Source organism: Panthera onca, chromosome D2, assembly GCF_046562875.1.
Source record: "Panthera onca isolate mPanOnc1 chromosome D2, mPanOnc1 haplotype 2, whole genome shotgun sequence".
Classification (NCBI taxonomy): domain Eukaryota; kingdom Metazoa; phylum Chordata; class Mammalia; order Carnivora; family Felidae; genus Panthera; species Panthera onca.
This window is the reverse complement of record NC_138349.1, coordinates 3,153,733-3,181,651: the sequence shown is the minus strand read 5'-3', so window position 1 is coordinate 3,181,651 and position 27,919 is coordinate 3,153,733. Positions and strand designations below refer to the sequence as shown.

The following is a 27,919-nucleotide window of genomic DNA, read 5'->3' as shown; positions in this document are numbered from 1 at the left end:
CTATTTGAACTCTTTATTTGCCACATTTACAATATTAATAACAGCGTTTCCAGAAGTTGTCACATCAAGTAAAAGATCTTCATTCCAGGCTGTCTTTTGGGGCCAAATTGAGACTGGATGCATGCATTTAATAAATTGTAGTCTCAAGTAGTCATTTTTGTAAATAATTAGTTTCAGTGAAAGAATAAGTTAGCATATTGTATGCATCTAATGTTGCAAATGTACATACAGCAAACTTTGCTATTAATCAACAGTCAAGCACCGCAAGTGGGGTCTCATACATAATGAATTGTGCTTAAGCCTCATGGGTTTCTTGATAGAAAAATAAAAGAAAACACAAGTGTAGTAAGCTTTTGAATAAAATTTAACTAGATTGCTCTGCATCCTGTAATTGTTTTGGAATCATTAGGGACCTGATAATTCATCCGTAGTTTTGGGGTGTTTTTATCTTCATCTGTCAAATAGGAGAGATTTTAATGGTATGTTAAAGTGTTGATAAAATACAGTTTTCCTTTTAACAATTTGAACGTTTAGGGGAGAAAGTAAATAGGCTTTTTTAAGGCGTTCTAGTCTGCCAAGTGTACTCTTTAAAGTGTGTTTTAAAAATGTTTTATTGCTTATGCATTTAAGAATCATTTACAAAAGGGAAAAAAAGTACGTAGTTCTTATGACATGTACCCTGTACGAGGAGGAGTTGAAAACTTACATAGAACTTTCTGGTTGGGGAGAGTGTTTTCAGATACCACCGTGAATTCCTCTGTGGTCGTGTTTAGGTTCTGACATGAATTCGAACCCCAGATTTTGAGGGCTTAGGATGCCCATTAGAAACTGATATCCAGTTTAAGCAACATACCTGTGACCACCCAGAAAGTGAGTAAATTGGGGCCCCGTTAAGTTTTACTGCCTCTTCCTCCTTCTATTGTTGACCTTGGGACGTGAACCATTGGTGGCCTCTGATAGGATCGTAAATGTAGAATTCATTTTGGGGGGTGTGCGATCGTGGGGTGGAAGGCATAAAGGCAAGGAGCAGGATTTATGTCCGTCTTTGTTACGAACCACACAGCAAAAGCTCAGCAAGGGTTTGCAGAGCACCTGTCAGTGCGCCAGCCAGCCCCTCCTGCAGAGATGGTGGAAATACCCCCTTCCCCACGAAGCCGTCCTCTTCACTTCCGTCTGGGCTTGGAGCGGGCTCCCTTCGCCCCCGGTTTCCCCCTGTTGTATGGTAGCATGTCTCTTCGTCTCATAGGGAATGATCTGTGAAAACAGAAAGTAAAACCTAGTACGTGAGAGTCAGTCCTTAAGCCCATGTGTTATGAGCAGTAGCAGCCCTTATCCCTGTTAAAATGAACAAGTGTGTAAATGTGTCTCCCGTTTGTTATGTAAACTTCAGTATGTTGCTGATACTGCACGTCTGTATTCACTCTTCTCTTTGTCCCTTCACTTCATAGTGCTGTTAGGGCAGCAGGAGAAATCCAGGAGCTGGCATCCAGACCGTCAGACGGGTGCTGGGCACACACAGTGCCCGCCAGGAGCCGCGCCGCTGGGTGAGCCCATCGGTGGGCCTCTGTCCTTTGTCTTTGACTCCGTCCTGCTGTTTGAGACCAGTGTTTCTGAGTACCAGCATCAGCACTCTGATTCCCCCCTTCCTCTTTTCTTCCTAGTTTAGAAGTTGAAATAGTCGCGCAGACTCCCACCATACACACCCTCCTGGTGGTGTTTCCCAACAGCTGCTGGCCACCAGGCCACGTCACGGGGCCATCGCTTGCATTGTCCATTCATTGGAGGGCATCAGGGAGGGAAGGGCTCCTTGGGGGCATCAGGGAAACATGGGGTTGTCCAGAAGGCAGAGTGGAAAGAAAGCTGCTGACACCAACTCCGTGTTCTACCTCCGCGTTCTTCCTTCTCCGCCTGCTCGGGCTACAAACACTGCGTGCGTATTCCTGTCAATAAGCCATCGTGCCTAATGGATCCTCGATAATTGCTTGAATGGAATCTAGACGTGAAATTCACTTGGAGTACAGAGTTTAAAATCTTTATTCAGCCTCGGTTTTGCAAAAATCCGTTTTGATGGTAGGTGGCACAGTTTATGTCCCGTCTTCAGTCCTACCACTAGAAGCAAAGCATCAGAGCTTTAACAGGAAGGTATGGTTGGATGCGGGGCAAATCCATCAGGCACAAGCACAAGAGAGTCTGCTAGAGACCTGGTAATTTAGACCTCATAGGACATTTTCCAGTGATACTTCGCAGCATGGTTTAAAGTCCCCTCTATTGCCGATTTAAAGTTTTGCTGAAAACGCGTGCCTTCCTGGGACCATGGGGTCTGGCGCTCTACTCTGGAGTCCGCACTGTGTCCTGGGAGACAGACAAGGGGAGATTTGCTTATCTGGCTCGGCTTGGAAAATGCTTCTCATCGTAAGGGTGTCTGAAACGCCATACGTGGCCAAGGCCCTGGACTCCTCCTCCCACAACAAGTCGTACCGGGCATCTGTGTGCCTCCACACAGACTAATCTCTCAGCCTTGCCAACGGACACGACCTGGGTCAACCCCTGCCGAATTCCACGTGAACTCCAAGGGCTACGTGTCTTCAGGGCTCTAAGGTCGGAGCTCTTTTCCTTGGGTGAGCCTCCAACGTCACCAGTTAATGTTCCCAAACTGTAAGACTCCGTTTCATCCTGTGAAGACAGAGATGTTGGAAAAGTACTGGGGTCAAAAAGAGAGGTTTCCGAACGCCCAGCAGTCCGCCCCCTGGGTGTAGCTAATGCCGCTAATCAGATGCGAGTAGCTTAGAACTTTTGGCCTGTTTTCTTACATCAAATGGGATTTAAGCCAAGTACATGACATTTTAATGTCTTCGGGAAGTAGAATTCATTCAGAAACGGAGATTTAGTGATTCTTTACTACCGGCAGAGTCTTGAGGCGCCCCCAGACCTGAATACCCAAATCTCCTGCCAGGCTGGTTGAGTTTTAAAGTATTGAGCGAACTGGTGACGGGGAAGACAGCGGGAGCCGAGCTGTCAGGACGGCTCTGTCAGGTTTCCTCGTGTCGTGCCAGCACCTGATGCAGCCTCAGACCTTGAGCGCGGCTGTCTAGCGCCCAGGCCGGCCTGGCGCGCTTCGCCCACTGCAGGCGGTGGGTTCTGGGCTCCGCAGCTGCTGCCCCCCTCTCCCCCCACCCCCAGCCCAGGGTGTGTGACCCGGCTGAGGGGGCCACAGCGGATGGGAAGCGCCAACTCGGGCTTCCCGTGTGGCAGGTGGACGGCTAGGAACCCCGTCCACTGGGGCCATTTCACGTAAACTTGGTCCACTCCCCTTGTGTCCCCCCTGCCTCTGGTGGGATGCTGCCTCTATCCCCTCGCTTTCTAATTGAAATCCGTGTCTGGAAACGCGAGCTTCGTTGCAGGCAGGAAGGGCAGTCCTCCCTTGAAGACCACATAGGCTCCTGTGTGGAATGCTGTGAAGCGACGGGCCCTCCCTTAATACATGGCGGTAAGGCATCACTGCCTGCTTTATTAAAGACACTTCAGAAGTTCATCATGGAGCGCTTCACACTTTTTCCGTGTCCTGATTTGGGTTGAAGGACAAACCTGAGATCTGAAATAGTTTAACGCCAGAACGTCCTTCCTCCAAGCCCTAGAAGGGAAGCGGTCGGGGCTGCCTCTTCAAACGGGGCAGGAGTCCGGGAGAACTTCGCATGGGGCTTTCTCTCTGACTGGGGTTCCAGGAGCTTCCCCAGAAGGCCACACACTGTTGTCGTGGGATCGCCAGCAGTTGCCTCGTTCTGGAAGAGACCCTTAAGCCAAACGACACGTGGTTTTTTATGTTTGCCTGTGTCATGGTGTGCCCGGTGCTGTCCACTGTCCTGCGTATGACTCAACAAAGCCAAATTCATTTGTCAGCCGCTAGCCAGCCCTCTCATGCCAGGTTTAAAACAAACAAACAAACAAACAAACAACAACAAAAAAACAGGAGAGAAGGAGAAGGGCTCCAGTGTCCCTGCATTTGCCTCTGGGTGACTCTTACTGATAATACGTGACTGTGAATAAAGAGTGACTGTGACGTGTCCCCTTTCTGCCCTCTCCCAGCCGACAGCAGGTCAGGGCCCTGTCTATGCTGCAGCGCTGGCTTCCCGGCCCTCGGTCTGGGCTCCCATGCGCCGGTGCTCGCCCGTAATCAGTGGGGCTTCAGGGCTGGTCGATAGGGAAGCCTGGAGAGACTCCTCCCTAATAAGTGCTGCCGTCACACCGCGGCTCGCGCAGGGGCAAGCGAAGCGAGGCTGGAGGGGAGGGCAGGGCAGAGAATAAATTTCGTTTTATTGTAGAAATGGAAATTTGTGTCATGGCTTTAAAAATCTGGTTTTATGTGTGTGTTTAATGCCATTCATTTTAAATGTAGTATCATAAATCCTTGCTTCAGAATCAAAGCTGTTTAATTACATTTCACCCATGAATAGTTACCTAATGCCAATAGAGAAAGAGTTAAAAAGGAGAACTACAGAGTAAATCAGAGGTTGAGATCTTTAGCACAAGCATAAAAAATCAATTTAAGATGAATTTTACTACTATAAAAATTCTTCAAATATCCTTTTAGGAGCGGGAAATGCTAGTAGGAACGCAGCTACCAATCTAGTCCCTCAGCAATGTGGAGGGAGCGACGACCAGCCTGACCCCTTCCCCTGAGGGCCAGACACCCCCGTTTTGCTCCGGGGCCTCCGAGCATGGAGTTGTAACTCTTGGAGCAAAGCAGGTCGCTAGTGGGTGCAGAGGACCCCCGTCTTTTGTGATGTAGGCCCCCTGACCCAGGGAACCCCATTTGCCACGTGTGTGATGGCCGAGCACACCCCACGAGCCCTGAGAGCATCTGTGGCCCGTGAGGGGCTGGCCTCGGCCGGCCCCAGTCTGGCCATGGAGATGCTGGGTGCGTGTGGGGCACTGTGGGCTCTTGATGCAGCCCCGGCCCCTCTCCTGCTTCCTCTGGACCGAAGCCACCCACGGGCTGAGGGTGGGGACGTGGGCACCTCAGCCCTGCTCACCCCCTGTGTGACCAGGTGTCACATGCAGATGGCCTCCTGCTCGCGGCCTTAGCCACAAAGCTGCCCCCTGGACGGTGCCAGCTGTGTCGGGAGGGAGGCCTGGCTCATCCTCGGTGGACCTATCTCCTGTCCCCCCCCCACCCCGGGAGCAGGATGGAACAGCACGAGACACTCTTGCCCATCTTTACTCTCCAGTATCATCAGCTTATCAGCAAGGAAGGAACAGTGGGAGAACAGAGGGACTGGAATAACGTTTAAGCCAAGCGCAAGCGCAGGAAGGTCCACTCCTTCCCTGACCGGAGGTCCTAACAGAGAAAGGAGTCAGGGCAGTGAGGAGATGGGTCTCTCCCCCCAGGGATGTCTCGAGAGGCCCTGGCCCTGCTCCTCTGGCCTCACCGTGCCTGGGGAGGGAGCAGGTCCCATGGGACCCCTCTGCGGAGTTGGGGTCCAGGCCGACCAGAGGTCCGTCCATGTGAGTTCCGGCCCACAGCGAGCTAGCGGGGAGGCCTGGGCCTGTGGCGTCCTGTCGGGAGTCGGCAGGATGGCCGGGCCGTGGCCAGCCCTCTCTGACTGGCCGTCAGGGCAGGCTCAGTTCTATTTGCTGTCCGGTTCCTTCCCCAGCACTGCCCGTGTGTGAGTGCTTAGAAAGCCCTCCCTGATCCACTGTCTGTTCTCTTGTGGAAAAACAGTGTAAAGGGCATTCTGCACATCCCATCCAGGGAAGCTTATCTCTGGAAAGATCCCAGGACCTCGGTGGAGACCCTCGTTTCCGCAGAATGCCGTGCCTGAGAGACTCGGACTGCAGTGCAGGAGCGTTTGTAAGACGCGCTTCAAGGTCTTTGGCTGCTGCCTGCAGCTTGGAGGGTGAGGTTACACGGGCTTCTGGATCTGCGGTGCCCTGTGCGTGCTGCTGTCCTCACACAGGCCTGGTCCGGCCCGCGCTCCCGGGTGCCGCAGCCACGCTGTCGTCCCTGTGCTGGGCCCCGCGGCCGAGTGGGTGGCGGCCTCTCCGTTCAGACCCTCATAAGGGCGGTGGGTGCGAGGTGAGAAAGGCAGCCCAGAGATTGACACACACACACCCCCCCCAACACGCAGGGAGGGAGACGCGAGGGGTCAGGAAATGTACTGCTTGGACGTACGCCACCCCCGGAGCTTTTAGTATCTGAGAATTCTAGATGCCCTCTGCCGTCCAGGCCCAGCAAGCTGCTAGGAAGCCTGCCACCTGTGCTGAGCCTTCAAAGGTGAGGAAGGAGGTCATCAGAAGAAATCAGACTTGGGGCTGGCGCTTTTGTGGGTTTGGGGTCCTGGGAAACTAAAATTGGACCCATCATGAACTCTAGGGCTCAGAAGCACCCAAGTAAAGCCTCTCTGAGGGGATGTTTCCTCGTTCCAACAGAGCCTATCCCAGAGAGTCAGCACCTGCTGAAGGGGAGTCGGCTCTGGGAGGTGCCACAGACAGAAGAATCAGACAAGGAGCAAAATCCCGAGGGCAAGGAGCAAACTGAAGAGAGCCTAAACAACGTTGGTTTAAGCTTGAGATAAAAGGAAGAAGTGACCATAATGAATGAAGAGGGGGGTTTGGAGGAAAAAAAGTAAGCCAGAAGAGCAGTGTAAGGGGAGTTAGCCTCACGGAACGACCTCCACACAGATTAGACGCTTTGAAGCATAAGCGTCAGCAGACTGAAAGCAGACTTGGAGGAAATCCCCCAGAATGCAGCACCAAGTGATAGAAAATCATGAACGTGCTATTGTTGAAATTCAGTGGGAGGGGCGGGGTGATCAAAATGCAGTTTAATTACTTCAACAGTATTTGTGGAAAATCTTGTTGATAACACGTGGTGATCTGCTTGGTGACCGGGAGATGCGTACGTGCACCTGTTAGTCTCACGAAGGGGCAGTGCACACACCCACCGGAGCGGCTTCTATGCCGGTCATCCGTGCTCTGTCTTGTCCTGCTTCACCATGGCTGCAGACGCTCAGGGCCCTAGGCAGAAGAGCCCGTATACTAAGCTGTTCCTTCCCAGAATCCCCTCTTGTTTTCTAGGATGCGCTGTGTGTCTTAAAGCTGAAGGGGGGAACGTGGCTGGCGGACGTCCCACGCCCTCCTCCGGCGCCCTTTCCCATTGCTGTGCAGCAGTGGACTTTTACCCATGTGGGTAGAGTAGACGTTTGTTTGCTTTTCACATGTGTGGACGCAGGGCCTAGAGGCTTATTAAGCTCCTGTTACCGCTTTTGCAGAGCCGTGGAGGCCCCCCCTCTTCCTGAGCTGCTCGGCTGTCCAGGGGAAATGACGGCGCCCCTGAAGCAGTGCGTGGCCTGGCTGGATGCCTATTTCCACGAGCCGGCGGCCCTCAAAGACCTCCCCTTGCCTGCGATTCACCATCCCGTTTTCCAGCGAGGTCAGTAACTCCGCCGCCTCCTAGGGTTTCGTTCAGGGAGCTTGACTTATTAACTATCACTTACATCACAGCTCATTTTATCGACTATACTGACTTGGTATTTTTACATCATCTAAACAGAGACAGCATGTGGCCACGCTGTAAGGACAAGAGTTCACGATCTCCACCCATTCCAAATGCTTGTGTTAGTTTTGGCACATGGTCACATAATTCTTGGCAAAGGCAATAAAAATGATGCATGCAGATCGACTCTTAACTCTTGTTGGCTGAAGGGTTTAAATGGGAACACATCTGAATAGCAGTGAATTTTTCAATAAGCTTATTGTTAACTTAAACTATCTGCTTGCCAACAGCACAGAAAATGAGGCTTGTACATGGACAATTAGCCACTTCCATAAACTCGGTTGGTGACATTTACATCAGAGTGGGTAGCCGCATTGTGTCTTCTTGAATAAGTTTTCAGTTTAATTTCTCAAACTTAACCTAGTTTGATATAGTGTCCTTAAAGGATGAATTGAGAACGTATTGCCTAAATGTTGTATGCCAAAGGCACATGATCTATGGTCACCAAAAACATTTTCCCAGACATTTCCTTTTAAGTTGTTGTTGGGACTTTAATTACAGCAACTAAAATTATTCTAGACATGTGCCGGGGGCTTATTTTACGTAGTGATTTTTTTTATATTCGTTTTAATAAAGCGCGTGTATATGTATATACATCTCTGTAGAGATGTGTAGACACATATGCTCAGGGGACAAAATTACCCTGAGATTTTAGATAAGGTGCATTTAAAGCAATCTTGAATTTCGAAATGGATGAAACGAGCTTAACGGTATTCTAATAGCTGCCATGATTTTCAGCAAAAAGGAACTTGAAAATGGAGTAGAATTTCCAGGGGCAGTGGATAGAGAAGCCCCTGTGAAGTTGAGCTAACACCTGAGTTGACTAACAAGGTCAGACAAGTGAGCAGAGAACACCTTGAGCTTTGTTGCACATAATGAACTGAAATGGTACAGCCGTAATGAACAGGGCCCCCTCTTCACCCCCTGTGTCCTCCGGAACGGTCTCCAGCATGGGTGTGGGAGCTACAGCAAGCCTTTGCCTGTCACTGTGCACACGTCCAGAAACCCTCCCTGGTCTGCATCCTGGATGGGCCCTCGGGGCGCGGGGGAGGAGCCTCAGCTGCTCCCCGGTAGCTTGAGCCAACTGGGTGCACGGATGCCGCAGGACGCGCGTGTGACCTCTGTGTGCTGCGCGGGCTGAGGAACTCCGGTGTGGTTGGGTTCTGAAGTAGGGGCTTGGGGATCCTGGTGCTCTGAGCTCGTGTGTCCACATCAGCACTCGGGGAGTACTGCTGTGTCGCTAGGGGAAGGAAGAGTTGCCCGACTGGCTTCCCTGCCCTTAAGTCTAATGAATAGTGAGCTGAAATTTAAGGTTTTGAAAGTTTTAGGACGGAAAAATTATAAAGCCAAGACAGGAAGTCTCTATATAATCAAAGGGGCGTTGGGGAGTGAGCTTATTAAATCCTGAGGTCCTGTCCTCAGTGTTTGAAGAGGGTTGGGACTGGCCACACTTATCCTGCCTCCCTGGCCTTGGGCCCCAACACCCACGGCCTCTGCTCGGCTAACCGGTCACGGTCAGTGACCAGGACGCGCCGGAAGCAGCCGCTGGGGTAAGGATGAAGGCCATCCAAGCCAACCTAGAAGCCTTCTCCGTCGGGCGAGCCCCACAGTGCTGGCGGGCACTTCCACCTGGGGCGAGATCCTCCTAGCCAGCTTTCGGGGAGACAGGGTCCCCTGGGCCAGCCCCGCCTCCTGACAGTTAGTGGTTGCTGCGGGCCGGGATTTCCCACGCCTCGGCATGTGCAAGCCAGGTTTTTCTAATTTAGCTCAATCGCTCACTCCCAGGCAGGGACCAGGTGTGGGGATTTTACGGTTTAAGAGGGGAGGTGGTGGATGGTTATAATACAATTGCTAACACGGAGTTAATTGGCACTAACCCCCAGATGTGGTAACACCCCTTTCTAGCCAGTGGTAGTTGGCTTTGCTGTTTCTACTTTGGATCTTGTGGCAACGCTGAAATCATGGCGAGCGGGCGGGTCCCGTGCAAGGAAAATCCTCTGGCAGGCTCAGAGGCTCTGGAAGCTGTGCTTTAACATAAAGAAAGAAACCTTTGCAAACTGGGAGGCATGGGTACATTTCAATATGGAATAAATGCTTTTTTTTTTTTTTTTTTTAACAAATTCTATTTTCTGTGCGTCTTAATTTTTGAACACATTTAACATGGCTTGGCATATCATTTTTCCATCATGGTCTTGCCTCTGAGATTTAGGCCAGGCCTGCCTATTTCAGTGTGTTTTAAAAATATAATCCTGGGGGCGCCTGGGTGGCTTGGTCGGTTAAGCATCCGACTTCAGCTCAGGTCATGATCTCACGGTCCGTGAGTTCGAGCCCCGCGTCAGGCTCTGTGCTGACAGCTCAGAGCCTGGAGCCTGTTTCAGATTCTGTGTCTCCCTCTCTCTCTGCCCCTCCCCTGTTCATGCTCTGTCTCTCTCTGTCTCAAAAAAATAAATAAACGTTAAAAAAAAAAATTAAAAAAAAAAAAAAAAAAAAAAAACATAATCCTGACTGTGGCCACCCTTGCGCTCCAGCCCCCTGACCTGTATTATTTTCCTCGGGTGCTGGCCTGTGGACCGGGGACCCCTATGCTGCGTCCTGTGGGCCCCTCTCCTGCACGGGCCAGACTGCTTCACCGTTTCAGGCTCGCTGTGAGATGAGTACACCATTCACCATTGGCTCATTGTGTAAGGCGGGTCACACACACACACACACACACACACACGCACAGAGTTAAGCATATAAAATTGCCAGTTTTGTAGGTTAAAACTTAACAAATAGTGGAAATTTCACATAGTTCCACTTCTCTTGGAAATCCTCCAAGATTGATTAGTAGTAACAAGTTAATTGTCTGGGTGTTTTGGCCAAGGAACCATGAAGCTGTCTATCCTGACCAGAAGTCTGGAAGTCTCTGTGGCTGCCTTTTTCTGGAGCCGCCACAGATAGGGTGTTTCTCTGTGGGAAGGGAAGGCTGCAGTTACTTGGAGTGAAGTTTGGGGTGCTGTTGAGGGAGTTAGAAGAAAAGCAAGTATTGACTAAGATGCATTCATTTTCTTGGGATATTGTGTTTTTAGTAGAGAGCATTTTCTTTAAAAAAAATGGGTTGTTTTTGGAGTTTTGAGGCGTTTTGCCCTTTGCTAATCTGCTTTATTAAAGTATCAGCATTCGGGGCGCCTGGGTGACTTGGTCGGTTGAGCGTCCGACTTCGGCTCAGGTCATGATCTCATGGTTCATGAGTTCGAGCCCTGCGTCGGGCTCTGTGCTGACAGCTCAGAGCCTGGAGCCCATTTCAGATTCTGTGTCTCCCTCTCTCTCTGACCCTGCCCTGTTCATGCTCTGTCTCTCTCTGTCTCAAAAATAAATAAACATTAAAAAAAATTTTTTTAATTACAAAGAAAATAATACAGTGTCAGCATGATCATTCGCGGTAGCCACTCTGAGGACCAGCAGTCTTGGGGAGCATTTTCAGGAGGTCAGGTGCTCCCTTATCAAGTTCTTGCAAAGGTCAGCTTGGTTTTGAATTCATTTTTCTCCAAGAAATGGTTATTTAACGAAACCATTACTCTCGAAATAAATCTTAATGTTTCTTTTATAATGAAATGTTAAAGTTCTTTCCTGTTAACGTTCTCCAACTTTGTATTTATTTACTAAAAAAAACGTGACTTCTTTGTATAATATGCATCTTTACATCCTTATCTGTCAGTGGCAAAGCAGTTGGGAAAGTAAAAGCTGCACTTTGCCGGAAGCACGATTCACACAGTTCAGGGAGAGCAGCCTTTTGGGCAACTACGACCACCTTTCAGGTTCAGAATGCGCGTGCACGCTTTTTTCCCCTTCTAAGCGCTCCTGTCTGTAGGGGTGCTCTGAGCAGGGGCGGTTGCACAGTCTGCAGGGGGCTGGGCAGCTTCTGCCAGGCTGGGGTGGGGGCTTCCTCCGTGGATGGCCCAGCTGCGCACCGTGGCCCCACATGAGGCAGCCCCACGCTGCGAGCCCGGTGGTATGTGTGGTGGCCCGGGCCCCGCACTGTCCGAGGCAGGGTGAGCCCCGCAGCGTGAGCCCTGCCGTCTGAGCCTGGCGGTGCGGGTGGCGGTGTGAGCCCTGTGGCGTGGGCCCTGCCGCGTGCATGGCGCTGTGTGGGGCGTGAACTCTGCAGTGAGAGCCCCGCGGTGCGCGGATGGTGGTGGACCCCAGCTGCTGCTTCCGATGTCGTCTCACAGATGATGGTTTTCAACAGATGAGTTCTGAGTTTTCTTTTCAAAGTGACTGCAATGTTCCCTTTTAAATGAAATATTTAACACTTTAATAATTCCTTCGTCACAGCTATTAGCTCGTAGCTATGAAATCCAGTTGCATGACAGTAGTAAAATCTGCATTTTTTAAACCTGCCGGCGAGGAGTTTTTTTGTAACTTCTCTTACAAAGCCTCGAAAAGGATTGTTGTGTTTGTGTATCTCTGTCGAACACCCTCTTTCCAAGGGGCCTCCTCTGAAAGCCCTGCCAGAGACTTACGGGAAAGGCCCTTCCAGGGTGAATTAATTAATTTCCCCACTATATCCTGGAAGACAGTCCCACTGTGCAGTGTGCCTTCCAGTGGAGGCCGTGTGTGGGTCCTGGAAGGCAGTTGGACAATGAGGAAATGAATGGCATCATTACCTCGAGTCCTTGCCAGAGACAGTCCTTTAATATTAAAAATCCATCTCTGAGAGCCAAGCAAGGGCTAATCATGCCAGCGCTCCCCCCACCCACCCCCGCAGCCTTCATGGGGCACAAGGGCTCCTCTGCCCTCCTGCCGTCACTCACGTCCACGAAATGCACAGCACACCCGGCCACCCCAGCCAGGCTGTCTCCCCAGGAAAGAAGGCGCTGAGCCCCCTTCCCGTCCGTGTCCCGGGGCCTGTTTTACTGCCCTTCACCTTTGCTCTTGTGAGTCCTGACCACAGCCCGGGTCCGTCTGCAGAGGGTGCGGCAGGGGAGGGTTTTGTCTCAGCCTCTCCTACACGTACACAGCAGGAGGCAGCTTTGTGCTTTCAGGAAGTTTGGACTGGTATTTTTCCCTGGACTTAAAAAAAAAAAAAATAGCAAATTAAAGAGAAGATAATAACTAAAATAGGTGATGGCATTTACGGTTTCTGGTTGGTAGCAGTCACTGTTCTCCCGTATTATAAATGCGGCCTTCTAAAAATTGCTGGCCTTGCTACGATATTACCTAGTAGGGCTAGAAGGTTTGTAAACCTTCCAGTGCCCACTTATCGATTAGAACAAGCTAACAACACGGCACTTAAATTAAGTGGGAGAGAAACAGCTGGTGAAAATGTACTTCTTCCAACCCTAGAGCTGCTGAGCTGCTTTTCGGGAGCAGCAGATGTGGAAATCTGGCCCAAGGCCTTCTGAGGCCAGCACTGGGAAAGGTGCGGATCAGTAGCCTGGGAGGAGGGGGTGGCAGGCACCCGGGTCAAGGTCTCGAATCAGGAGCAGCCCCTCCATGTGTGTGGTTTGGAGCCACAAGGAAGAGGGTAAGGGTGGGGGTGTTTATGAACAAAAGTAGGCGTGAACCCTGCAAGTAAATGGCGTATGAGAGGTAGAGCGAGCCCTGCAAGTGACCAAGGTTGTGAACGAGCCGCCTTCCTCTTTGGGGACATTTACCCTTTCAGGGCCTGATAATCGGTCCCCATGAACCCCTCCCCACAGCACCAGAAGCCACCATTTTTCTCAAAGCGCATGGTTTCTCCACTGCCCCTTCTGTCTGGCTGTGACACCTTGCTTTCCTGGGGATGTTTCCTGGGGACAGGAAGGAGTGCCCTGCACAGGCTCATCGCGTCTCCTGCCCCCTGTCTGCATATGTGAATATCCACATCGTCTGTAGCTCCACAGCGGAAGCGGTGTTACATGACCGGAATTCTGCATCCACACTGGGGGTTTCTCTGGGTCAGGGGCTCCCAGCCTGAGCAGAAAGGAGCGGCACTTGGCAGGGTAGGTGCTCCCTGGGGGCGCCCGAGGGGTGCTGGCTCTGTGGGCCGTGGCCGTGGTCCTGCTTGCTTCTGGCTCTGTCTGCGGGGGTCCAGCCAGGCCAGCTCGGAAGCAGTCAGCATACTTCACCCTTAGCTCTTCAGCTTGACGGATCGACTACACTTTGGCATCTTGGTGAATTTCACGGGCCAGAGAGCCTGAGGTTCAGATTATGTCTTAGTTCATCATTTCCTGTTGTATTATGCAGTTTCCTGCCTGGTAATTGTCCTTGGTGTTTGTTTATTCTTTGTACTATGCGACCACATCTTGGATGAGGAGTTTTTAGTGTCAGCAACGATTCATTCAAACAAACAGCTTTGTAAGTTCCTCTCCTACCTCCTGCCCTTCATCTGAGAGCGTGTGTACCAGGACGCCCTAGACTGTTTGTTCGTGTTATGCCTACAATCTCTGTACTTCTCACCCTCCAAAGACACGTCAAAAATCTTAAATATGGGCAAATACAGATACACGCACACACATTTGCGTGCGTGTGTGTATGTATGCACACATCACACGTATAAGTGTGTGCATCATATACATACATTTCCCTGATTTTGAGAATCACTGCTCGCTCTGAAGGAATTTGTTGAAATGGATCAGACTCTTAGAGCTTCACTCTGTGCTCAGGTTGACATTTCTAATTGAATAGCGATTTTTGTCTGAGACCTAGAATTGCATATTTAAGAGCTGTTCTCGCTGTTGTACTTAACAACTTCTAGAAGTTCTAGGTTACGTATCCATGCGTCTGCCTAATCTCGAACTCTGCCCGCGGCCACGTGAGGAGGAGCGAGAGCCAGTGTGCTGTTCGTTTTTTGTAATTTGGAAGGTGTGAGCAAGGCTGGCTGCGCATCAGCATCTGTGCCATCAGGTTACTAAGTCACATGACAGTGAGCCCCTCAAGAGTGTTCCCAGGTGCGTCACTTTGCCAGGACACCCCCTGGTAGAGTGTTGACAGAGCCGACCAGAGCCTTTAGGAGGTGTGCCCATACCTGTGGCCCAAAAGCGTGGTTCTTCTTTGAAGCGTCTGGGTGCGTGAAGTTCTAGATTCTGGGGGAGACCCCCGAACAACAGAAGCAAGACGACAAAGGGAAGAGGTGGCTTCAGGTTCTGGATGCCAGCTTCGTCCTCCGCACGTCTAACGTAGATCCAGTCCTGCGGTTGCTGCGGAGGAGATTAACGGTCACATCACCCAGAGTGTCCCCTTAGATCTACCCTAGGAGTTGTAGTATGTGCCCCCTCCCACAGAGGAGAATTGAGTCTGTGCGTGGACACCAGCTCCCGAGATGCTGGCAGTGGCTGACCAGAATCACAGCGTGCCAGACCCGAGAGCACATGTGGTGTTCCTATGCCGCGAGCCCTCTGATAAATCGTAATTACCATGGGCTCATGGGAAGCCTAGTTGAGTGAAAGTTCCATCCTAAATACGGGGAGGTGGTCAGAGCCTGTGTTCCCTGAGGTTTCCATAAATCAGGCAAAAAAAAAAAAAAAAAAAAATGAACTTGAGAATGCCTTTAGTGAAGGCCACCGGGGTCACAGTATAATTTAACCAAGCTTAAAAGGTAACCAAAAGGTGGTTTGAAAGTCAGCTACTTTCAGACTTTGTGTAGGATTTAACGGGATCTCTTTTGCAAATAAATAATACTTGAAATTGTTACAAGTGTAGCTTTTATGGGAAAATACATTAAAATATAACTGTTACATCTAGCACAATAATTAAACAGCAAACTGGCGAAAGTTTCACCCTCATTATGTTCACGCATTTAAGAAGATCACCGACCGTGTTCCTCGTGTTGGGTACATATGGGTATTCTTTACCTCGGAGCCGCAGAGTATCAGATTTCTACCTACCGAGAAAAGAAAATTACAGTGTCTGTTTCCTCAACTTTTCATTTTAAATGGGCTTTGAAAAGTAGGAATTTTCTATCAGGTCTATATTTTAAAGTGAAAAACAGACTTTTCACTTAAATGTGCTTTCAGAATTTTTATTCCCACTGTAGGCATTAGATTAACGTGTGTTGCTTCCAAAGAGAATGTTTAAATATTTTTGTTGTCATAAAATATTGTATATTCACATTTTACAGGCAGCGTTAATGCATTTTTAAATGCATTTTTATACCATCCGAGAAGTAATAAATAGGATTCTCTCTACCACCTGGGTTTATAGAGAAAATTATATTTTAATAAAAAATGTATAGAGAATTGGACTGTAAATTATCAATACATTAAATATATAAATGTTAGTACATTAATGGCAGTAACACTGTAACGCTATTTGTAGGAGCCAGAAGTGTAAAAACTATTATTTAAATGCCTCATCACCTATGATTTTTACCTGCAACCCTTATGTTCGGGCCGACTCAGAATACAAGATTTACACGTTGTGTGTACGTGTCAGAATGGGAAGATCTGATCTCTTTCCAAGGCCGTTTGCGTAGCCGTGTGATTCGTGCGGTGCTGGAGTCACCAGGACAGAGCAGACCTCCTGAGGCTCGGCACGCTGGGGCATCGTGTTGTATCTTAACGGCACAAAACACAGTGCGTCTGAAGAAGAAAACTGGAGAATGAAGTAGGGGAAGGAAAGTCTTTAGCCTAAAATACATCTCAGTGACGAGTGAGAAGTTTTGAAAATCAGATCAGATTTCTCCTGCTCTCTAAATGTTAAGGTAAACAGCCACAGTGTTTCAGAAAGTAGCATCCCTGGTGAGTCCTGCCCGCTCCCACCCCCCACCCCCCAGCTTCAAAAGCTACAGTATCTTCGTTGCTATGGCAACTACTTTTGCATTTTTTTGAGTACCGCTCTTAATTGTTGCACAGAACACGCTGTGTAAAGGACCCAACCCTAGACGTGCGTGTGTACACGCATTGTCTGCTTTTTCTAAAAATGCACGCTCCTTCCTCGGCTGGGCCACGGTGGTCCGGCAACATGGTCTTCTTTTCAGCCTTTCCTTAGACAGTTTGAGGAAAACCCAAAAGCTGAGCTTCATGCGACCTCGAGCTCATTGCTTGGCCAAGACCTACTTTTCAGAGAAAATTCGCAGCTCTTCCTCTGTTTAGAAAAAGATATGCAAGAACCAACATAAATGGCACGTTTCCCCCCCCCCCCTTCTTTTTCCTCAAGAATTGGGCCTTTGATGTTCAAGAGCAGCTAATATTAAAGGCCATCCCTGGCAGGCCTTAGAAACTGTGCCTATTTATGACCAATGTAAAACAGCGAAATCTAGCTGAGTATGATGGCATCATTAGTTTGTGAATCGCATCCTTGAAAATAACTGTGGAGGAGCCAAATCGGTTTAAAGGAAGATAACGGAATGGTTTAAGCTGCTTAGGTTGAATGCCAATTATGTTTTAATATTCAACTGAGCATATTTTACTAAGAAAAAAGGCCGCGTTGACGCATGCATAACTCATTGGCAGCGTCGGCCAGCTGTGCCACTCTACTCTGCGAATCACTTTGTGCATTTTAGTGGCATGGTAATTTAGTGGAGAACTACCTGAGTGATGGCATTTTCAATGAGCAGGTAATCTACAGAGAATTTTTATATGGTTATGAGTTCTGTGCTTCAGCCCAGCAACACAAAAATACATCAAGACCAATTACGGTATCAACTTTCAGCGTGGTACCCTCGCCACGCAAGTGCATGTATTTCTGCCCCAGGCATTTCAAATTGCATCTAATTTGAAATCTTTGGGGTTTTAATTAAATTTCAGAATATATGGAATTCTTCATTAGTACCTGCTCTGAATAGCAGATTATCCTTCTCTTGGTCTCGTTAAAGAAGTAGGCTGTGGTAAATAGCATGTTCAGGAACTGATCATTTGTGGGGCCTGGGTATTGGAACAGAAATAGTGAAATGCAAAATAATATCAAAAAGATTATTAGTCCAGGGAGAGTCTCTTGATTTGTATTTTAATGGAATTTTACATTTCTCTTAATGATTTGCAAATTGTCCTCTGATTATAAGATGCATTAAGCTTTTCATTTTAATGGCAGAGACACAGCCATTAGCAGAATTTTTTTTTCTGTCTTCTTTTTAGAGTGCTTCCCTGCAGCAGATAAATATTGAAACCATTAACACCTTTTGATGTTCCTCACAGCCTGCACCTTGGACCCACGCGAGGCTCCCGTGGTCCCTCCGTGTTAATACCTGGCTGGGGGCCCCTGCTTCTTCACCGGCTGGGTTTCCCTTTCCAGAATACGGGATTCGTTTTTAAAGTTTCACCGGCAGATCTTGTTTATTTGTGTTAAAGCTAATGCATTTAAATAGTATTAATGGCCCAATTTGTATTAATAAAAGCCGTTCTCCTCGGTGTGAAGGTTGACGGTGCTCACCGCTCCTACCCCGCGCCGGTCTGTAGGGCTGGAGTGAGGGAGGGCCGAGCAGCGTGCACGGGGAACGCAGGCTCGCCTTGCCGGTCTGGAGGGTTCTGGGGAAGTTCGCGGGCGGTGAGAGAGGCGCACAGGGCTCACGGCATTAGCCAGCTGACCGAGGCTGACCACAGCTCGACCCCAAGAGCAGGCTGCTTGCCTCCGCTTTGGCCTCTGAGGTAATGTCTTAATTTTCAGGCTAAGACTTCTGGTCCCCTACAAAGTGCACGCCGCTTATGTGACCAGAGCCATGGGTGGAAATCCACGCTTGCCCCCCACCTGCCAGCAGGCCCGGGTGAGGGGCGGGGACTTGCTGCTCTGACCTAGGACGTGGGAGGGCTGAGGCTCCCCGGGGGCCCTTCAGAAGCCAGCAGCCCCATGTGACCGCAGAACTGGAAGAACCAGGGCCACCTCCCGGAGGAGCCGAGTGAGGCCTGTGCCCCCTCAGCCCTCTGTTCTCAAGGGTGGATCTTCAGGCCGAGCGGGCCGGGCCGACCTGAGGGATGTTTCCAGCATCCCTGCTGACCTTGACCCAGCCCAGGTCTGTGAGCTGGTGAGGGATGCTCCCTTGAGCCTCTAGGCGCTCGTCCGTGCAGCCCTGCCCGCATGCGTGACCTCAGGCCCCGTGCTCGGCCTGCGAGGAGCCTGGGGGCTCCCACCCCCATTTCCACCAGGCCTGCAGAGCCAGCGGGGACTGCCGGCGCCCCTTGTCCGGGACTGTGGGAGGGCGTGCCGCGGGCTGGGTGGCTTGGGCAGCGGAAGTGTGTTCTCTCTGTTCTCTCACGGCTCTGGAGCTGCAAGTCCAGGGTCCAGGCTTTTCCCGAGCTGCCCACCTGCCGCCCCTGCGTGGGTCCCTTTAGGGACAAAGGCCGCTGGGGTCACGTTGCACTTTCTCCTTCCTTCGTTACAGGGACACCAGTCAGACGGCTCAGGGTCCCCCAACGGCCTCCTCGTAATCACCTCTTCAAAGGCCCTTTCTCCAGATAGTTGCGTTGTCAGGTGCTACTGGCTGTTGGGACCTCAGCATTGAATTTTGGAGGACACGGTCCCACCAGTAACATGCTTTCTGAGCCTCTGATGGCCCGTGTGTAAGGCGGGGTGACAGCAGCGACGTGTAAAGGGGTCCTGAGGGGGAAATGAGACCTCCAGAGACCCAGCACAGGGAGCCCCTGCTGCCTTCGCAGCGGATAGAACGTGCTCTCCAGAACCCTAGCGACCCTCGTGGTGAGCAGACTCTGCCCGGCGTTGTGAACCAAGTCTTCTGAAGTGCTCTAGACATTCAACAGAACTTGGCAAGGACACCCTGCCTGGTGGCTACGGGACACACAGCTTGCGTCCCTGCGGGCTGGCCACACTGAGCCACAGTAGAGGGTCAGCGTGTCTGGGGAGAACTCCCTGCAGAGTTGGGGAGGGGGAGGGGTCCTCCCACCTGTCTCGGCTCTGATGGAGACCGGCCCCGCCAGGTTGCCCTTCCTGAAGCTTCTCTGGAGATGCCTGGTGCTTTGCTCGTTCATTCACACCCACCCTGAAGATAACGTTTGGCTTTCTTAGATGTGGGACGTCCTCCTCTGGGGAAACACGGATGCGTGCACTTCGGGTTTAAGTTTGAGGCTATCTGCCGTCAGACTGGTGCTGCGGGAGGCCGGGCCACCTGGCTCTGACCGCCGTGGGAGATGTTTGTGAGGTGTTAGCTGTCGCCGTTTCCAGCACTGAACGCACTTCACTGTCCGTTTCCGACCTTTGATTCAGCTGCCGTGGTTTGGGCCCACCCTCATAAGCGTGGCTCTTGGCTTTGCAGAATAGAAAGTGAGGGGATGTGGGGCAGTGGGCCAGCCAAGTCTCAACGACACGACACGTGCAGAAAGATGTGCCTCGTGTTTCTTAACAAATCCCTGGTATCATTTGTTTCTTGTTACTTTAATCTTACGAGGAGAAGCCATTAAAAGCCTCCTGTAAGTGATTTTGGAGGTTCTGTTCCTTGGTAGCGAGTCAGGCCTCCAAAGGAGAGCACGGGGCCTCTTGCCCAGGCGCTGCCTGCAAGTGGGAGGTGTCACACTTGCTCTGCGTCTAGGCCATGCAGGCCTGGATTTCGCGGCTCTCGCCTCCCTCGAAGCCTGAGCCCCTGCCGGTCCTGCCTCTAGGGCCTTTTGTCTCCTCGCTGTCTGGTGTCCTCGTTTTGCAGAAGCCCCCGTGAGGGGTTTACTGAGGACGTTGCTCTTCCTGCGCGCAGGCTAACTTCTGGCGAAGACCGTACCGGGCCTGCCTTTTCTCTCCATACACCATATAGCCGTGCTTGTTGGTAGAACTGGGGTGCAGGGTGGAGGTGATTCAGAAAGGTGGAACCTTACACGGAAAATCAGAGGGGACCCTTTGCTGAGATCAGGACCACAAGCAGAGGTCTAAACATGTCCCGAATCCTGAGGTTGCTGGCTGCCCCCAGGGGGTTGCTGCAGACTCTGCCCTCAAGCCACCTGCAGCCCAGGGGCAGAGCGCTTCTCTGAGGCCTTGCTCGTGACCTTGGGGTGCAGCTGTGCTAGGCCCCGGGCACTGCACGCGCACCACTTCTAGCCTGCTGCAGGCAGCCTCTAGCGCTTTTGCAAAACCCTTGAGTTTCTAAATTCGGCAGATTTAACCTTGGATCCTAGAAGCAAGACTTCAAGCCCTGAGTTTATTATATCAGAGAGTTGAGCCGTGTTTGCTGTCTCTTAGAGCACGCAGGATGATTCTCTGAGAACTTTTTTACAGCTTGCCTATCTTTCTGACAGACAAGGTCGTTTCTGCTCCTCCTGCCAGACCCCTGCAGCGCTCGGCCGAGGGTGTCGTTGCCCACTGTGTCCTACCCACACTCGGCAACGGGAAACCAGCAAAATATCACCCCGCACTCAGCCATTCCCTGGTCCCCGGATTTGCCGCAGCCGTGAGCAGAGGATTCCCAGGGCTCTGAGGACAGCTGAGCACAAATGGGCTTGGGGAAGAAAGGAGCAGACGTACATTTAACTCCAGAGGAAGCAGATCTAGGTCACTTGGTAAAACCTCAGTTCTACCGGATGTTAAGACGTCTCACCAGGAAAGATTGCGTGACCACCAGCAGAAGCTTGGGAACGTGTAAGCAAAGCTGAGCCAGACTCCTGAGACACACCCTTCAGTACGGTGTGTATACCTCGATGGTCAGAAGGTTCTGTAGTTTATGAATTTCCTGAACCTCCCCAAATACAGAACCTTCTCCACAGCTCCTCTCCCTGTTAGCACCTGGGGATGGCTGATGCTCCCCACGGTGTAGTCTGGAGAGCCCTGGCCTATGGAACCGCCATAAAAATGACCTAGCCTTCCCGGGTGACCTTTGGACACTTGAGGAGACTCCAGAAAACCCTGAGAGGATTTGTAGAAAACCCCTGGGAGGTGTGCTGGGGCAGCAACAGCTGTGTGGCCCTCCCCTCCCTGGACCAAGTGTGCTCTGGCCCCTTTTTCCAAAGAGCAGGTGGATGGAAGTATGGAGGGGTGTCCAGATTCCCCCTTCCCAAGTGCCTTGGACACAGTTGTTAAATGACCCTTGATTAGTTATTCCATTTTATACATTGGGGGCAGAGATCCTAGAAATTCAGTACAATACATGTATTGAATTCTTTTCCCAGACTTAAAAAAAAAAAAAAAAAAAAATGTCATCGTCTTCAAAGTAAAGATCAATTGGGAGGAAAGGGAGATGATCCTGAGTGGTGAGGGCCGGGGACTCCAGGCCTCCCATGAGTGGGTGGGGACAGATGCCACTCGTAGACAGAGCCCTAGGCCTGACCATGAAGACCCAAGTTCAGCTCCTCATTTGTTGGACAAGTACCCATTGAGCTACATGCAAAGCCCTCTTGTAGGCTCTGGAAATTTAGCACGGAACAACAAAATTCTGGGCCTTAAGGAGCTTCTGTGCCAGTGGGAAATAGATACACATGTATATGATGTGCATCCCCTAGACTCTTGGGGGAGTGACGTGAGTGCTTTGAAGGAGCGTAAACCAGGCCACTGGGATGAAGAGGGCGGGGCTTGGAGGTCGGGGTGCTAAGGGCTCCTTTGGAAAGTGTGAGCAGAGGAGGAAGACGCAGTGTGTGTGGCACTCAGATGCTTGCACATTTCTTCCTCTTCCCGCTCCTGTGTAAAATCTAAACACCAGGAAGAACAAGAAAACCAAATAACCTTTTTGAATCACTTCTTATCAGATGACAGGAGCAGTTTCAAGAGCCTCCTTAATTGTTGAGCACATTGAAGGCAAGTTGATATTTTCATGATTTTAGTGAAATACTTGCTTCAGATAAAAGAAACTTCCTACGGGGTTTGTGAGGTATTGATAATAAAGGGAAGGTTCACGATGCCCCCCCCTCCCCCCCCCCCCCCCCCGCCGGGTAAGGAATGGAGCACCAGCAGCACTGCCAAGTACCTGTGTGCCCTCCCTGGCCATGTCTGCCTTCCCTCCTCGCGGCCCCGTGTTTGCTGTTACATACGAAGGGGGTAATACCGATACCTTCCTGTGACTTGCCCTGTTCCATCAACATTGTTGTGAGATTCCTCTGTTTTTGAATCCCATGGAGATTTTTACTAATAACTACTGTTAAGTATCCCATGTTGTGAATTTGCCATAATTTGTTTCCTACGCTGTGTTATAGAAATGAGGGTTCTCACCTTTTTTTTTTTTTTTTTTTTTTTTTTTTTTTTTGCCTTTATAAGTGATGATGCTACAGATATTCTAGTACAGGTATTTTAGTGTTCTGGGTGGCTGGAAATATGCAGAAAAGTATGAAAGTTATTTCTCAGTTTTCTTATTTTCTTTAAAAGATATTGCTTCACAACAAAACTAATAATGAATTTTGGGGGTTATAATATATGTAGAAGTAGAGTAACAATAGTATAAAAGGTAGGACTGGGGAAATGATAATATACTGCTGTAAGGTTCTTTATGTTATTGGGAGCAAGTGTAATGTTATTTGAGGGCAGACTTTGATAAACCAAAGATGAATTTGTAAATTCTAAGATGACACTTAAGAAATAAAACCGACATAAGCCAATAGATCGTGCATACGCTAATTGAAAAGGTAAAGTAGAATACTGATTTTAAAAATACTTAATCTGAAAGTAAAAAGAGAGAAAGGGGAGCAGAAAACAGGACAAATAGCACATCCATCTTATTTAAACCCAACTGCATTGGTAATTACGTTAAATGTAAATGGTCTTAAGATTCAATAAAAAGGCATAGATTCCTCCTTACTAAGATTCGATAAAAAGCCAGACACCCCCCCACACACACACACACACTATATATATTTTCTACGATACACAGATTTATAAAAGGGTAAAGACAGAGTTTTGTGCAAAAAGTTAAGTAAAATGAAGTCACATGTATCAGAAAGGAATAAGTACACTTGTCTTCATTTTCAGGTTATATAGTTGTTTACATAGAGTATCTTATATAGAATTTTGAAAACTATTAAAACAAGTAAATTCAACAAGGCTGAAGATAAATTTTAATATATAAAGTTATTTGATTTTTATGCAAAGAAATTAAAAATTAAAGTATAAACTATTTAGGATTAACTTTAATAAAAGATACATAAGACCTGGCCATTGAGCAATATAAAACATGCTGAGAGAAATTAAAGAGGGCCTAAATACACATCCTTTCATCATAGGAAAAGCCAGTACTGCCAAGACTTTAGTTCTTCATGAACTATCCTTTGTGTTAAGTTCACTCAGGCCTTGAAATTCCCAGCTGATTCTAAAGCTATATGGAAATGCAAAAGGCCTAGAACATCTAAAGCAAGCTTGAAACTAAATGAAGATGTTAGAACTAGAATTACCTGATTTCAAGACTCACTAATCTTCTGTAATCAAGATACTGTGGTACTTGCATAAAGATCCAAACTTAGAGCAGAAGAGAAAACCTTTTCAACAAATAGTGCCTGAACAACTTGGTATCATCTGCAAAAGAAGAAAAAAGTTCACCTTGACCCTTTGCTCACACCATATATAAAAATTAATTTGATATGTATCTGTACCTAAATGTAAAGCGTGGACTCTAATGCTTTTAGAAGAAACCATGGAGAATACCTTCATAATTTTAACAGACAAATATTCCCTATAACACAGAAAAATAAGGCTACGAACACAGAAATAAAATACACTCTATTCAAAGTAGAAGACATCATTAAAACAATGAATAGGAAAGAGACAGAGTAAGAGAAAGTATTCGCAACGTGTATACCTAACAAAGGATTTGTACACAGGACATATGAAGACTCCTGACTCCATAATAAAAAGACAGTCCAGTAAGTGGGAAAAAAGAGCAGCCTCTTCACAAAGGAATATTGTCTGAATTGATCCGTAAATACATGAAAAAGTGCTCATTGTGAAATTAAAGACATATTACTACTTACATTAGCACCCCCAAAATGAAATACTTAGGTATAACTGTAACCCAAGTATGTACTAGGTCTATAGCGGGAAAACTGGAGGCGATGGAAGAGATCAAAGAAGAGCTAAATGGATGCAGAGGAATCCCATGTTCATGAATAGGAAGACTTTATATGGTCAAGATGTCAGTTCTTTCCAACTTGATCTAAAAATTTAACGCAGTCTCGATCACAGTCCCAGCAGTTTGCCTGGTGGATATCAGCAAACTGGTTCTGAAGTTTATATGGAGGCCCAGAATGGCCAATAACACAACACTGAAGGAAAACAAGATTGGAGGACTGAGGCGAGGGTACCTTAAGACTTACTAAAAAGCTGCAGTAATCAAGACAATAGAGTGTGGGTGAAGGAATAAACAGATGAGTGGCACAAAAGAACCCAGGAATAGACTGGGCTGGTTTTCAGCAAAGACACAAAGACAATTCAGTAGGAAAAAAAGATAATCTTTTCAACAGATGCTGCTGGAGTAACAGAAGATCTGTGTGCAAAGAAAGGACTATAGACAGACTTTCCACCCTTCACAAAAATCTAGCTCAAAATGGACCACAGGCCTAAATGTAAAACACAAACCATTAAGACTCCTAGAAGACAGGAGAACACCTAGATGACCTTGGGGATGGTGATGACCTTTTAGGTGAAACACCGGAGGCACAATTCAGGAAATAATCGGTAAGTTGGACTCTCTTAAAATTAAAAACTGGTGCTCTGTGGAACACAGCATCTGTGGAATAAGACAAGCTGCAGACTGGAAGAAAGTATTTGCAAGAGACACGTGTGATAAGGACTGTTCCCTAAAATATGCAAAGAACCTTTGAAACTTGGGGAGAAAATGAACAAGCCAACTGAAAAGTGAGCCAGAGACATGAACGGACACCTGACCGATGAGGATACACAGATGGCGAGTTATCAGATTAAAAAAAAAAAAGTTTAACATCCTACGTTGTCAGGGAAATGCAAATTAAAGTAACGAGATGCTACTACACACCTATTAGAATGGCCAACGTCCAGAACACTGACAACAGCAAATGCTGGTGAGGATGTGGGGCAACAGGAACTCCCATTCGCTGCTGGTGGGGACACAACATGGTGCACTTGGGAAGACAGTTTGGCAGATTCTTACAAAATTAAGTATAATCTTGCCTTCCCACCGAGCCATCAGGCTCCTTAGTATTTGCCCGCATGAATTGAAAACATGCCCATTCAAAATCCTGCACACGGATGTTTATAGCAGCTTTATTTATAATTGAAAAAAACCCGAAAGGAACCAGGATGTCCTTTGGTAGGAGAGTGGCCATCTGTGGGTCATCAGTGTCCCTCCCCGGCCCCCTAAACCACCCCACAGGACGGACTGGCCATCCTGGTCTCATAGGCATGGTGAGGGAAGGGAAGCCTCAGGTCTTTGAACTGTGTCACCAGATTCTGCTAAGCCAGCAAGCCAAGCAGGGGCTCTGTCAGTGAGTTGCCTTGCCATTTTGCAGTGAAGACAGTCCTGTGCAGCCGCCTTCCCTCGGTGAGTGGAAGAGAGCACAGAATCCATGTCCGTGTGGGCCCAAGGCGTGACCGGCCCCTTGAGCTATTCCCTTGGCTTGGCCACATCTGAGGGCAGGCGGCAGTGTCCTAGGCAGGCCAGAGCTTTGGTGTTCATAGCCATGGTTTGAATGACTAAAGTTGAGTGGTTTAATTATAGAGTACTTCATTTAATTAATGTTCCCCCAGTCTGTTGCTGATGTGCAACATAGAAGTTCATTAATCTGAGTGTCAGACAGCATTCCTAGACCTGAAAACCATTGTGCTTTTCCTGAGTATGTGTCGTCGTGTTTAACCACATGACAGGCCTGTTGTACCAGCACGATGACAACCCTTTCAGAAAGTGCCCCCGGACTACAGAGTGTGTTCTGTTTTCGGGGCTGAATGCACACCAGTGGGCTGGACCACACGTTGACCTAACACGGACGCTGTGGTTGGGTAGCATGCTCATGGAGTGTTTCCACATCCACAGAAGCTCAAGGGGCAGAGCATAGTTTACACATTCTTGTAATGTTTTATTTTTAAGCAGCCAGTGCGGAGGTTTTGTGGCTCAGTGAGCCCACACGGCCATCCTCCGTATAGACTGGCCAGGGCCAAGGGCCCCAGGGTTTCCATTTTGTGGTCATCCTGTCCTCTCTGTGGCTTTTTGTGTCTCCTTAGCAATCATGCACTTTCAGCTGAGACCTCCTCTCCCCACCGTTACCACATTTCACATTCAAGCGTACCTCTTTGCACACATACGATCTCTGCAGAGCAGTGATTTTGCCTCACAGACCTGTGCCGTTTCCGAGGTCCGGGTGGGGCCGTTCAGGCTCACACTTCGTGGCTGTGATTCTGTCGGCAGCTCACGCTTACTGAGCCCTCTCCATGTGACGGGGACTCTGTTGACCACTCGGTGCAGATTTCACTTTCAGTCCTCGATGCTGGGACCCTCGTTTTTGAGTTGAGGGCACCGAACTTCAGAGAGATAATGAGCTTAAATGACTAGTAAGTGGCACAGGTGACAGGAATGCATGCACATGTCACCTCACAGCGTGAGCCCTCTCCTCACATGCCAGGAAGGGTAAATTCACCACGGCAGTCTTTGCTGGCTGTGCCGTGACCACATAGAGCCAGTCGTGCAAGTGGCTCGTACTTGGGAGCGTGAGCTGGTTTTGAAGTTGGCCATAGCTTCTGTGTTGACCTGTTGGTAGAATCAGGAGTGACTGTGACATCACTGCCCTACTATCTGCCTGGAAGCTTACATTCCATGCTAGTTCATGTTTCGCTTTTTTAGCTCTCCAATGCCATGTTTTCCAGTGAGGGGTCTGAGCAGGTGGTGACTGCCACCTGAAGCCCTTGGCCGTGCACTTGGGGCACACCTGTGCCCTGCCTCCTCCTGGCATGCACATAGTAGCTGCTGATTGAATATTGAATAAATGAGTAAGAAACTAATAAATCTGAACATACACTGGGTCTTTTCTCCCTTGCATTATGTGAGCCTGAATTTGGGACATTACCTTCTACATAGAACAATGTGCTCTTTCTGAAGTGTAATTAGAAATAATCCACATTAGGGGTGCCTAGGTGGCTCAGTCGGTTCAGGGTTCAGCTTCAGCTCAGGTCATGATCTTGCGGTTCACGAGATTGAGCCCCGCATCAGGCTCTGTGCTGACAGCTCAGAGGCTGGAACCTGCTTCGGATTCTGTGTGTATGTGTGTGTGTCTCTCTCTCTGCCCTCCCCCGCTCACATTCTGTCTCTCTCTGTCTCTCAAAAATAAACATGTTAAAAACTTTAAAAAAAGAAAAAAAGAAATACCCGTGTTACGTTGAGGCCGTGCTGTTCCCGGGTACCCTACCGCTGCACCAATGGCCCTCAGCTGCCACAGGTAGGGCTGAGTGGTTGTGGACAGGCACAGGCCCATTTTCCCCAGCAACAGCACTGAGCTGGTGACAACAACCTCACCTCTCTTGTGACACTGTAGACCAGCCTTTAGCCAAGGAGCAAAGTCCCCAGACCACCCCCCCACCTACCCCAGGGCGGCTCTT

General features: G+C 49.0%; 1 protein-coding gene and 1 long non-coding RNA gene across 11 annotated transcripts in view; one reads left to right on the top strand and one right to left on the bottom strand.

Moving 5' to 3' along the window:
• Positions 1–27,919, top strand: part of MGMT (O-6-methylguanine-DNA methyltransferase) — a 297,215-nt gene that overhangs the window by 243,786 nt on the left and 25,510 nt on the right. For all 8 annotated transcript variants that reach the window (XR_013550598.2, XM_078434973.2, XM_078434979.2 and 5 more), the window contains one exon: positions 7,269–7,429. Coding sequence is in view for 7 of the 8 variants with exons in the window: in XM_078434973.2 (XP_078291099.2) it covers positions 7,269–7,429 (161 nt within the window). In the remaining variant the exon portion in view is untranslated. The remainder of the gene's footprint in view (positions 1–7,268; positions 7,430–27,919) is intronic.
• LOC132677575 (uncharacterized) lies at positions 5–27,075 on the bottom strand. 3 transcript variants are annotated; one of them, XR_013550600.2, is made up of 8 exons: positions 26,617–27,075; positions 15,884–16,105; positions 15,329–15,395; positions 14,541–14,712; positions 12,459–12,604; positions 2,479–2,673; positions 1,704–2,352; positions 5–1,254 (listed from the first exon to the last, which is right to left on the bottom strand). It is a non-coding gene; the product is annotated as an uncharacterized LOC132677575 (long non-coding RNA). The 3 variants fall into 3 exon arrangements; XR_013550601.2 differs by lacking the exon at positions 5–1,254 and having other exon boundaries at positions 1,261–2,352; positions 15,293–15,395; XR_013550599.2 differs by lacking the exon at positions 5–1,254 and having other exon boundaries at positions 1,261–2,352.